The 11,494-nt window shown below is 48.4% G+C and overlaps 1 protein-coding gene across 1 annotated transcript; it reads left to right on the forward strand.

The window, feature by feature from the left end:
* The first annotated feature begins 8,433 nt into the window (after positions 1–8,433).
* On the forward strand, positions 8,434–11,289 carry CLDN7 (claudin 7). The gene is made up of 4 exons (XM_067717252.1): positions 8,434–9,570; positions 10,455–10,619; positions 10,742–10,826; positions 10,911–11,289. The coding sequence occupies exons 1-4, from the start codon at positions 9,348–9,350 to the stop codon at positions 11,071–11,073; spliced, it is 636 nt and encodes a 211-aa protein (XP_067573353.1). The 5' UTR covers positions 8,434–9,347; the 3' UTR covers positions 11,074–11,289.
* Positions 11,290–11,494: the final 205 nt, after the last annotated feature.

Here is an 11,494-nt window from a genome sequence, read left to right on the forward strand (position 1 = left end):
CACAGTAGGCAAGAGATTGGAGGGCAGGAGAAAGCCAGAATATTTCTTCCCTCTCTCTGCGTCCAGCTCCTACTCTACAGGCCCACTTTGCTTCCAGCTTTTGGAGGGAAACCTTGGACCCCTGAGCTCCAGCAATGCCATCTCCTCCCTTTGTCCCGTCACTGTTTTTGTCAATATATGAGGGTCTCAGGTACAGAGGATTGAATTAATGACACAGTTCTTGGTACATGATCCTCACTGATCTCTATCTTATCTTGTTTTTATTTAAAAAGTTATTCTCTTTTATTTCCACACCCATTTCTCATTTGTCCTCCCTCAAAAGACAACCATTCCAATGTATTTAATGCTCACCTGCAAAACATGACTTTTTTTGTGTGCACACATTTTTAATTTATGTAAATAGCAACTGGTTACCTATTTCAATCTGATCTTACTTATTTTCAGTAAGCACTATGTTTTAAAAACCCATTCAGGGAATTCCCTGGCGGTCTGGTGGTCAGGACTCTGAGCTTCCATTGCAGGGGGCATGCGTTCGATCCCTGGTCAGGGAACTAAGGTCCCACAAGCCGCAGGGCGCAGCCAAAAAAATAAAAACCCCCTTCATGTTCTATGATTATCAAAGTTATTGTTGTATAATTAATCTATGGCATTATTTATTTATTGCATAATTTATTGTTGCATTATACTCCACAATGTCAGTCATCCCCTTGATAAGCACCCATGTCACCTCCACTTCCCAACCACAACAAATAATGTGGCAGTGAACATTTTCATACAAGGCTCTTTATGGGGGATATGTCTCTGCCTCTGCCTAGGTCTTTGTCTTTATTTCTATCTATCTCCACCGAGCAGAATTGCTGAGTCATAGGGTATACTTACACCTAATTTGACTAAGCGTTACCAGCTTGCTCATAAGAATGACAATCACAGTCTCCAGTTCCATCAGCAGTTTGGGAGGGTTCCACTACCACCATACCCTCTCAGGCAGCATCCACCCAGAGCAGGATAGTTAAGGGTATGCATAGTTAAGAGCCCAAACTGCCTGAGGTGAGTCCCAGCTTTGATATTTACTAACTTCAAGCCGTTGGGAAAGTTACCTAAGCTCTTTGTGCCTTGTTTACCTCATCTGTAAAATGAGAAGTGAGATAATAATAGTATCTACATCTTAGGGTTTTAATGAAGATGAATAATGTAATAGTCACATCGTGCTTAAAATAGAATTGAATACAGTTAATTGTTTTTGTTTTTTTAAAACGGCTCTATTGAGATATAATCGACAAACAATAAACTGCACATATTTAAAATGTACAATTTGGGGACTTCCTTGGTGGCACAGTGGTTAAGAATCCACCTGCCAATGCAGGGGACACGGGTTCGAGCCCTGGTCTGGGAAGATCCCACATGCCGCGGAGCAACTAAGCCGTGCGCCACAACTACTGAGGCTGCGAGCCACAACTGCTGAAGCCTGCACGCCTGGAGCCCATGTTCCACAACAAGAGAAGCCACCGCAATGAGAAGCCTGCGCGAACTGCAATGAGAAGCCCGCGCACTGCAATGAGAAGCCCACGAACCTCCACAAGGAGTAGCCCCTGCTCACCACAACTAGAGAAAGCCCACACGCAGCAATGAAGACGCAACACAGCAAAAAAAAGAAAAAAGAAAAAAATTTTTTTTTATGAAATAAAATGTACAATTTGGTAAGTCAAAAGATTTTTTTAATTGATGTATAACTGACATGTAACATTAATTTCTGGTGTATAACATAATGATTCTATATTTGTATATATTGCGAAATGATTACCACAGTAAGTCAGGTTAACATCCATAATCTGATAAGTTTTGACATATGTATACACCCATGAAACTCTCCCCAGAATCAAAATAATGAACACATCCATCACCCGCAGTGTTTCCTTGTACCTCTTTGTAATTCGTCTCTTCAGCCTCTAGGCAACCACTGATCTGATTTCGGTCATTATGGGCCAGTTTGCATTTTTTAGAATTTTATGCAAATGAAATCATACAGAGCGTACTTTTTTGTCTGGGTTTCTTTTACTTACTGTAATTATTTTGAGATTCATGTATGTTGTTGCGTGTATTACGAGTTCATTCATTTTTGTTGGGAAATATCATTGATTTGATTATCCATAGTAATTAGTTTGCTTATCCATTCACCTGTTGATGGATATCTGGGTTATTTCCAGTTTGGGGCCATTACAAATAAAGCTGCCAGGAACATTCACGTACAAGTCTTTGTAAGGACATGTATGCTTTTATTTCTCTTGGAAAATACCTAGGAGTAGAACGGCTGGATTATATGATAGGTGTGTGTGTAACTTTTTTTTTTTTTTTTGGTGAGTAAACCAGGCTTTTACTGCTCACAAGGTCATTTCTGAGTTGCAAACAATTTTTCCCTATATTTCCCCCACTCAGTCTGGGCTGCCACAATCAGACAGACAGAAAGCGCCAGGACACTTTTTTCTTGCATCTGTAGTGGAAACCTTAGCAGCAGACAGTAGTGTGTAATTTTTTATGAATCGGCCAAACTGTTTTCCAAAGTGGTTGTCCCATTTTACATTCCCACCAGCGATGTCTGAAAGTTCCAGTTCTTCCACACCCTCACCAACACTTAAGATGGTCAATCTTTTAAAATTCAGAATGGGCTATATGAGATTTTAATCAAATGACAATTTGCTTCGATTTCTAATATTTGTCAGTTCAGTAGGTGAAAGGTGATATCTTACTGCAGTTTTCTGTGATTACTTAACGGCTCGGAGCATCCCTTTAAACACTTGTTAGCACTTTGACCGTCTTTTTTCTGCAGATTCCCTCCTTGTATTCTCTGCCCATTTTCTCTTGGAATATTTTTCTTGTTGATGGGCAAGACATTTAAACAAATAATATCAGTTCTTTGTCAGATTTGGACACTGCAAATATTTTCTCTTGTTGTATCGGCTGCCTATTAATTTTTCTTCGGTGAACTTCATTTGATAGAAATCCTTAAATTTGGTGTAATCAGAATGACCAATTTTCCCTTTAGGGTTTGTGATTTTGAAATTTTGCATATGTTCTTTTCCATCTCTGCATCACAAATTCACCTTTTCTTCCAATAACTTTATAGTTTTACTCTTGATATTTAGCTCTTTTGAATCCATCTAGAGTTCATCCTTGTTTTGGGTGTTAGGGATCCAATTTATTTTCCTCATATTGAGCCACATTTACCACATGTCCGATTCTGATATATACAAGTGTCTGTCTCTGGTATTCTGTTCCACTGGTGTATCTGTCCTTGCACTAATACTATACTGTTATTGTTGCTGGATGCTTTGTAGCAAGTTTAAATTTCTGGAAGGGCAAGATCCCTCTTGTTACTCTTACCACTCAGTGTCAACTTTTTTTTTAAATTAATTAATTTATTAATTTAGGCTGTGCTGGGTTTTAGTTGCAGCACGTGGGATCTTCATTGTGGCATGTTTAGTGAGGGATCCTTAGTTGTGGCATGTGCACTTCTTAGTTGTGGCACGTGAACTCTTAGTTGCAGCGTGCATGTGGGATCTAGTTCCCCGAGCAGGGATCGAACTTGGGAGCGTGGAGTCCTACCCACTGGACCACCGGAGAAATCCTCCCTCTCAGTGTCAACTTAACCATTTGTGTTTTTTTGTTTTTTTTCTTATTGCTCCAAACAAATTTGAGGGTAAACTTATCAAGATCTTTCAAAAACCCTCCCCCAAAACAGAAAACAACCACCAGATGAATTTTTATGGGTAATATATCAAATTGTAAGTTATTCTGGGGACAAGTGATATCTTTATAATGTTAAGTCATCCCATTTAAGAGCATGGACTATCTCTGTTTATTCAAGTCATCTTCTATGTTTTTTAGTAGAATTAAATTTTTTCTTCCACTGAGGTCTTATGAATACTTGGTTTCCTAGATGCTTCATAATTTTTGTCAGGGATGCAAACTGAGTGGTTTTTTTGTTTGTTTTTTTGTGATACACAGGCCTCTCACTGTCGTGGCCTCTCCCGTTGCAGAGCACAGGCTCCAGACGCGCAGGCTCAGCGGCCATGGCCCACGGACCCAGCCGCTATGCGGCATGTGGGATCTTCCCGGACTGTGGCACGAACCCGTGTCCCCTGCATCGGCAGGCGGACTCTCAACCACTGCGCTACCAGGGAAGCCCGTAATGTATTACTCTTTAAAAACATTTTTTACATTTGGTTAAGTAATATTTTATTAATGATGTTTGCATCTGTATTTATAAATGAAATGGGCCTATAATACTTATATTACCCTTAACTGATTTCAGAGGCAAGAGTAACGTAGCCTCAGAAAATGAGTTGGTCACTTTTTCACTCCTTCTCCAGATCTGTATCTCAAAATGCACTCCAGGCTGAATCATAGGAGATTATCTGGACCAGCATCCTGTTTCCCAAGCAGGCAAAATATTATCATTCCTATTTTATAGATGAGGCAATTGAGGCCCAAGAATAAATTCCTGAATGGGGTGGAATTGGAACCTGGAATATTTTAACTGCCTTGGGTGTATAACTTCTTGGTCTGACCAGTAAAATAATCACCAGTGACCTGTATAATAATGAGTTTTTGAGTTATAATACATAATATTAAAATAACATTGCAAGTTTCCAGAGTTCACTTATTTATCAGTTTTTTTCAGAACTCAAAACATATTTTCCCATAGAAATAAACAAGCTGGTAGGGTTTCCACATCAGGTTGCCTACCTCATATGGTGTAGGTCCCCTAACCTGATCCAATATTCCAACCAAATTTGATCTTTCAAATTCTTCCACTGTAACTTCTGGACTCAACATCTGTCATCACCCTTATATGCCAGCCTCTTCTCTGAATGCTCCTTTCTGAAACCTGGCTGTCTTGGAGGACACACTTCCCTGGCAGCCCTTTTTTTAAATTAAATTATTTTTTGCCACGCTGCATGGCACATGGGATCTTAGCTCCCCAACCAGGGATCAAACCTGCATCCCTTGCAGTGGAAGCACGGAATCTTAACCACTGGACCGCCAGAGAAGTCCCAGCAGCCCTTTTAATAAAGGCCTATTTTTGGTCCTACTTCATATACCTCAGGGTCTGGAGCTGGGAGTACTGATCCTCAATGCGACTTTAGACCATTATTCTTCCTTCATCCTTCGAAATCCTCTGCTCCTATGACGTTCATCTCTGGAAGTAAATTGCCCACTACCTCTAATTGTTGCTGGGGTCTTCCAGCCTGATCCTTCACCCGCATTCACTGACAACTTTAGCACCTGGCTCATCGTCTTCCTCTTTACACCTATGTTCTCATCATCATTGCTGTTGACTTCAAAGCCCACCAGGGTACTCCACCGACTTACAGTCTCTCAGCCTTCAGTTTCCTCTCCAGTGACCTTTCTCTTCAGCCCACCCTCAGGCCCCTACTCATGGCTCTGTCCTCTCCTAAAACACCCTCTTCCAGTTTCTGGAATTCAAGCCTTGCACCTCTTATGATCACCTCCTAGCCTTCCGGGTCATCTACTCACGTATCCCTACTCCTTTCACTTCATGGAGACCTTGAAATCATTGACCCAATCAGTTTTTCACTATCCACCGACACTGACTCCTTTTTATGTTTACTCTCTTTTATACCCAATTTATATCCATGATCTAGCACATAATCACTCTCATGCAAATACTTTAAAATCCCTTCTCTCTCTCTGTGTTTTTTTTTTTCTTTTATTTTGGATTCTCAGTTCCCTGACGAGGGATTGAACCCAGGCTACACCAGTGAAAGCCCAGAATCCTAACCACTAGTCCACCAGGGAACTCCCCCTTCTCTCTCTTTTTAGCAAAATCCAAATCCTGATTAATTGCAACCATCCATCCACTTGCTCCTTGGACCCAACTCTTTACTTGAAGGCTACTAGAGCAAAAAATCCACAGTGATGCTGACGGGTCACACTTTAAATCAGTGGTTCTTAACGGGGACCAATTTTGCTCATCCCCTCACTGGGACATCTGGCAATGTCTGGAGACATTTTTAAAAATTTTATTTTATTGAAGTGTAGTTGATTTACAATGTTGTGTTCATTTCTGCTGTACAGCAAAGTGATTCAAATACACACACACGTTCTTTTCCATTATGGTTTATTACAGGATATTGAATATGGTTCCCTGTGCTATACAGCAGGACCTTGTTGTTTATTCTGGAGACATTTTTGATTGTCACACTGGGGTGTTGGGGAGGGTTCTACTGGCATCAAATCAGTGGAAGTAAAGGGTGCTGTTAAATATCCTATGATGCACAGGACAGTCACCCATAATAAAGAATTATCTGGCCCCAAGTATTAACAGTGCCGAGGTTGAGAGATCCTGCTTTAAGTTAATACAACGAGTCTCAAAGGGACAATCGACACAGGGTCTTAGCACTTGCTGTTCCCTCTACCTATAATATGGTTCTCCCCTGGCTGGCTCATTATTTAACAGTCCCTTCCTAGAAAGGTCTCCCTGACCTCACTCTGGAGTGGACCCAACCTCATCCAACACATTACCCTATTTTATTGCCTTCAAAACATGCACCATTTTTATGTCTTTATTGCCAGCCTCCTCCCTCTAGAATCTAAGTTACCTGAGTGCAGTGTCCTCTTGTTTTTTGTTTTTTGTTTTTTTGTTTTTCTTCTCTTTGGCTGCACTGCCTGGCATTCAGAACTTCCCTGACGAGGGATTGAACTCGTGCCCCCTGTAGTGCCCCCTGTAGAACAGAGTGCAAAGGCACTGTTGTGGGAAGGCACATAGCACAGTTCAGGAAGTGTGGCTGACGCACAGTCTGGTAAGCCACAGTGTGGCATTTATTTGCCAAATCCAGTGCAGCAATAGGAGCAGAAGTGTGCCATTGGAAGTTTTAAGGATTTTAAACAGGAAGTGACAAGATTTAAGTTTATTTGGGGAAAAAAAAGTCACTTCCGGAGAACAGATTTTAGAAGGACCAGGAGGGAAGCAGGGAGATTGGTTTGGAGGCAGTTGCAGTGTCCAGGCAAGAGGTGATGGTGGCTTGGCCTGAGATGCTCTTAACTTGGAGGGGAGCTGGCTATACTTACGTAATGAGAAACATGGAATTTCTGAGCTGGAAAGCACCTGGAAAAAAAAAAAAAAACAAAGAACCTCACCATTAATCAAAAGGTAGAAAAATTAAAATGAATAATAAAGAGTTCATTAGGGCTTCCCTGGTGGAGCAGTGGTTGAGAGTCCGCCTGCCGAGGCAGGGGACACGGGTTCGTGCCTCGGTCCGGGAAGATCCCACATGCCGCGGAGCGGCTGGGTCCGTGAGCCATGGCCGCTGAGCCTGCGTGTCCGGAGCCTGTGCTCCGCAACGGGAGAGGCCACGGCAGTGAGAGGCCCGCGTACCGCAAAAAAAAAAAAAAAAAAAAAAGAGTTCATTAAAGTCTGCATTTTATAGAAAAGCAGGTTAATTAGCTGAGCATGAAGGACGCTTTAATATTTTTATTGAATAAAAGAAGGAAAGACTTACAGAGAAATGTTTGAGAGGGAGGAGCAAAGACGGGAAATGTGAGAGAGTTGAGGTGAAAAAAGGAGAGAGAAAAATTAAATGAGAGAGACAGAGTAAGAAAGGTGTGTGAGCCTGAGCGGTGTCAGGAGGTTGGAGAGGAAGATTGGGAGGAAACTGGACAAGGCGGTGGCAGCGATGTGCACTCAGGAAGATGCAAAGAAAGGCTACTTGGTGATGCTGGGCTCCAAGGGGGCTGGGAATAGGGCACAAAGGTAGACCAAAAGAGTAGGAAGTAAAATAGGAAGCGGAAAAGACAGGAAGGGGAGATGATAACAGATGAGGGAGGAATGAATAAATGGGGGGTGCTTGGATGAGATGTGTGGAGAAAGGATGGGGCCATACATAGCTCGGGGAGAGTGAGAGAAGAAACCAGAGGGCGAGGTGGCAACCTGAGGGCTGAATCAAAGGCTACATTAGAGCCAGGTGTTCTGGAGGACAGAATGGTGAAAGGGTGGGGCACATAAAGGGTCAGGTCCAGGCTCAGAATGAGGGAGAGAAATGTGTGCAGGGCTGGGGGAGGAGGAAGAAGGAAAGGTGGAGGACAAGTTGGAAAGACTCCAAGGGAGGGGAATGATGGGTGTGGCCAAGACTGTGACCCTGGCTTTACCTTGCTCCCACCCTCTGCTGCCTTCTGGCCTCAGCGGTTTCTTCCTTATGCTACAAGGACCCTTGAGGCGGGATGGGATAGTGAACGCTGGGAGGTGGGGTGCCAACGGCCCCGCCATTAAGTCATGTCAAGCAGGGATCGGAATAGGGGGCCAAGGAGATGGGGGGTGTTGGGGCGCCATGCCTGGAAGCTGGGTGTCTGTTGGAGGGCGACAGCGGCGAGGGGTGGGTGGGTGCTAGGAGGTAGGTGGCTTTGGCGGTGGAGACTCCAATAAGGCAGCTGAAATGGGGAGTTCTGCGGGATTGGAGCCAGAGCCCTTGAAGGTGGGATCGGCTAGGAAAAGAGAAAAAGAGCAGAGGGTTGGGGCGAAAGTAGGGCGGGACAAAGAGCGCCCAGAGTAGAACCCGAGAGTCCCTGCGTGGGGGAAAGGTGGAGCCAAGGCAGGTCTGGGGCATCCCCCCCCGCTCCGGCTCCGGCGCGCTCTTAGAGCACCTGTCGGGGAGAGGGGAAGGGACATCCTGGTGCCCGAGGGACCTCCGGTCCAGAGGGGCTTACTCGGAGCTTGGGACTCCCGAGAAGACTCCGCCTCCTCCCCTCCGGCGGTCCAAGCCCGGCAAGTGAAGGGGCGTGACCCTGGTGCTCAGGTTTCTTCCTCCTCACCTGGGCCAGGAGGGGTGGGGGCCAGAACTTCCGGCTCAGGTGAGTGTCCCTTCGGTGACGTCAGGTCATCCTCGGCCGCCCCTCCGGTCCCTCCCCGCCTCGCGCTCCCGGTGCCCGCGGGGGCGCGCCCCCGACGACCTACATATACTCAGGTGCGCCGCACCTGTCCGCCCGCACCTGCCCGCTCACCGCTGAGCGGCCTCACATCGCACAGCAGCCTTGGGCCGACAGCCCAGGATACTCTGGGGACTTCCAGCACCCGGGACCGCGCCCACACGGCCCCTCCACCTTTTGTTTGGGAAGGGTCGCCGAGCGCCGAAGGGAACTGCCGGGTCTTCGCGGATTGCTTTTGTCGGCCACCAGTCCTGTTCCCTCTGCTGTGAGATCCTCGCCCCGCCGGAGGGGTAGATTTGTGTTTACTTCGGTGACAAGATTTGCAAGCACTCGGCCAAAAACTTTTTTGCCTCTTTGGGGGACAAAACTCGCCAGCCCGGCGCCTCCCGTCTTTTCTGAGGGAGGAAATGGCCAATTCGGGCCTGCAGCTGCTGGGCTTTTCCATGGCTCTACTGGGCTGGGTGGGCCTGGTGGCGTGCACCGCCATCCCGCAGTGGCAGGTGAGCTCGTACGCCGGCGACAACATCATCACCGCCCAGGCCATGTACAAGGGGCTGTGGATGGACTGCGTCACGCAGAGCACGGGCATGATGAGCTGCAAAATGTACGACTCGGTGCTCGCCCTGCCTGGTAAGGCCGCGGGACCGACGGGGCGGACGCGTCCAGGGCCGAGGTCGCGGGGTGGGCGCGGGCCCCCGCCCCAGGCCACACGGCCCGACGCCCTGGGTTGCCGGCGAGGGCGGGCGGAGAGGAGGAAGCGGAAGCGGTCGGGCTGGGGACGCCGCGGGCCCAGATTCTGGGGCTGCACGTGCGCGCCTCCGGGGCCGGCTGCGCCCCTCTTCGCCTGCGGACCGGCCTAGTCTTCGGGCTTGGCGGCCGGCGGCCCAAGCACCTCCCGGGAAGCCGAGTCCTGGGGCCGGGGCGGGGCCTTCCCCTCCCCCCACCCCGAGGAGGCCACGGCCTCCGCCATCTCCCGCCCTTTTCTCTGACAAAAGGCGGCGCGGGCTGGAGGCCTCGGAGTTGGGTTGGGGCCCGCGGGGTCGGACCGAGGGCCGAGGAGTCGTGCACCCTGTCAGTACTGGGGCGCCGCCTGCGGCTTCTAATCTTATCGTTAGATTAGCCGAAGCCACAAACCGTGGCCTCGATAGTGGGGTCAGAGCTGGGACGAGGGCCGGGATCTGAGGGCGGCGTCGGGGCTCCGACCACCGCTTCCGGGGCTCAGGCCACCACCTCGGTTCCTCTTCGATGTACCCTTTCACCCTTTCCCCTCCCCGGGGCAGTTTCGTCGAAACCCTGGCGCCCCGGGCGGATCCTAGAGCCGAGAGGGCGGGGCGGAGCGGGAAGGCCCGCGGAGTCGGGAGGGGGCGGGATCCACCCGCTCTGGCCCGGGACTTGGGCGTCGAGGGGGCCCCAGGCCTGCGGCGAGTGGGTGCAGCCGGCGACTCAGAGGCTGGAGCCATCCGAGGGCCGCTGGCATTTCCATCAAGGACAGCATCCTTCCCCCTTTCCTGCAGCGGCCTTGCAGGCCACCCGAGCCCTAATGGTGGTCTCCCTGGTGCTGGGCTTCCTGGCCACGTTTGTGGCCACGATGGGCATGAAGTGTACAAACTGTGGGGGGGACGACAAAGTGAAGAAGGCCCGTACAGCCATGGCCGGAGGCATCATTTTCATCTTGGCAGGTGAGCAACAAGTCCAAGGTGGGCCCAAGGACTCTCTTCTTGCCCATCCTGGAGGGGTAAGGGTGGGCACGGTGTTGGTTTGCAGGGAGCTCACAATATCTCAATCCTCATTCTTTCTCCAGGTCTTGCTGCCTTGATAGCTTGCTCCTGGTATGGCCACCAGATTGTCACAGACTTTTACAACCCGTTGGTCCCCATGAATGTTAAGTAAGTAAGGGAGCCCTGCCTCCTAAGGGGTCTGGGGTCGGAAGAGGCAGGCCAGGGTTTCTGACCCCAATTCTCTCTCCACAGGTATGAGTTTGGTCCTGCCATCTTCATTGGTTGGGCAGGGTCCGCTCTGGTCCTCCTGGGAGGTGCACTGCTCTCTTGCTCCTGTCCTGGGAGTGAGAGCAAAGTTGGGTACCGTGCACCCCGCTCCTACCCTAAGCCCAACTCTGCCAAGGAGTACGTGTAAGCTGGGAATGCCCTTACCCCAGCCTGGCAGCCTAGAGGTGCCCCCAGACATCTGAAAGGACCTGGGGCAGAGAGCTCAACCCGTGGGCAGGGTGCCGAGCAGAAGCCTGCGGTCACTCTAGCCCAGCACACCATGTACAGTTCCCTGGGGTGTTGGGTGGCAGGGAGACAAAAAGGGGGAGGGTGTGCTTTTTGTACAGTAATAAAAATGTTTTGGAAAGTAGACTTTTTTCCCTTGGGGCATCTGCTTTCTTCCAACCCAGATCCTTGCAGAACCTAAAGTGTACCTACTTCAGTTAAAAAAACATTTATTGACCACCAATGGTGTGCAAGGGTGTCCCAGTTCCACCATTTCAGTCATGCAGTCCCCGACACTTTTGACTACTGACTCTAAACAACTCATGTTCTTGGCTTCCCTCATC

This window comes from Pseudorca crassidens, chromosome 19 (assembly GCF_039906515.1).
Source record: "Pseudorca crassidens isolate mPseCra1 chromosome 19, mPseCra1.hap1, whole genome shotgun sequence".
NCBI lineage: Eukaryota > Metazoa > Chordata > Mammalia > Artiodactyla > Delphinidae > Pseudorca > Pseudorca crassidens.

Bases quoted from the DNA above. Each gene is read 5' to 3' on its own strand.
- CLDN7 (XM_067717252.1), top strand. From the start codon at position 9,348: ATGGCCAATTCGGGCCTGCAGCTGCTGGGCTTTTCCATGGCTCTACTG. The intron at 9,571-10,454 runs GTAAGGCCGCGG...CCTTTCCTGCAG, and splicing joins CTCGGTGCTCGCCCTGCCTG to CGGCCTTGCAGGCCACCCGA. The intron at 10,827-10,910 runs GTAAGTAAGGGA...CTCTCTCCACAG, and splicing joins TTGGTCCCCATGAATGTTAA to GTATGAGTTTGGTCCTGCCA.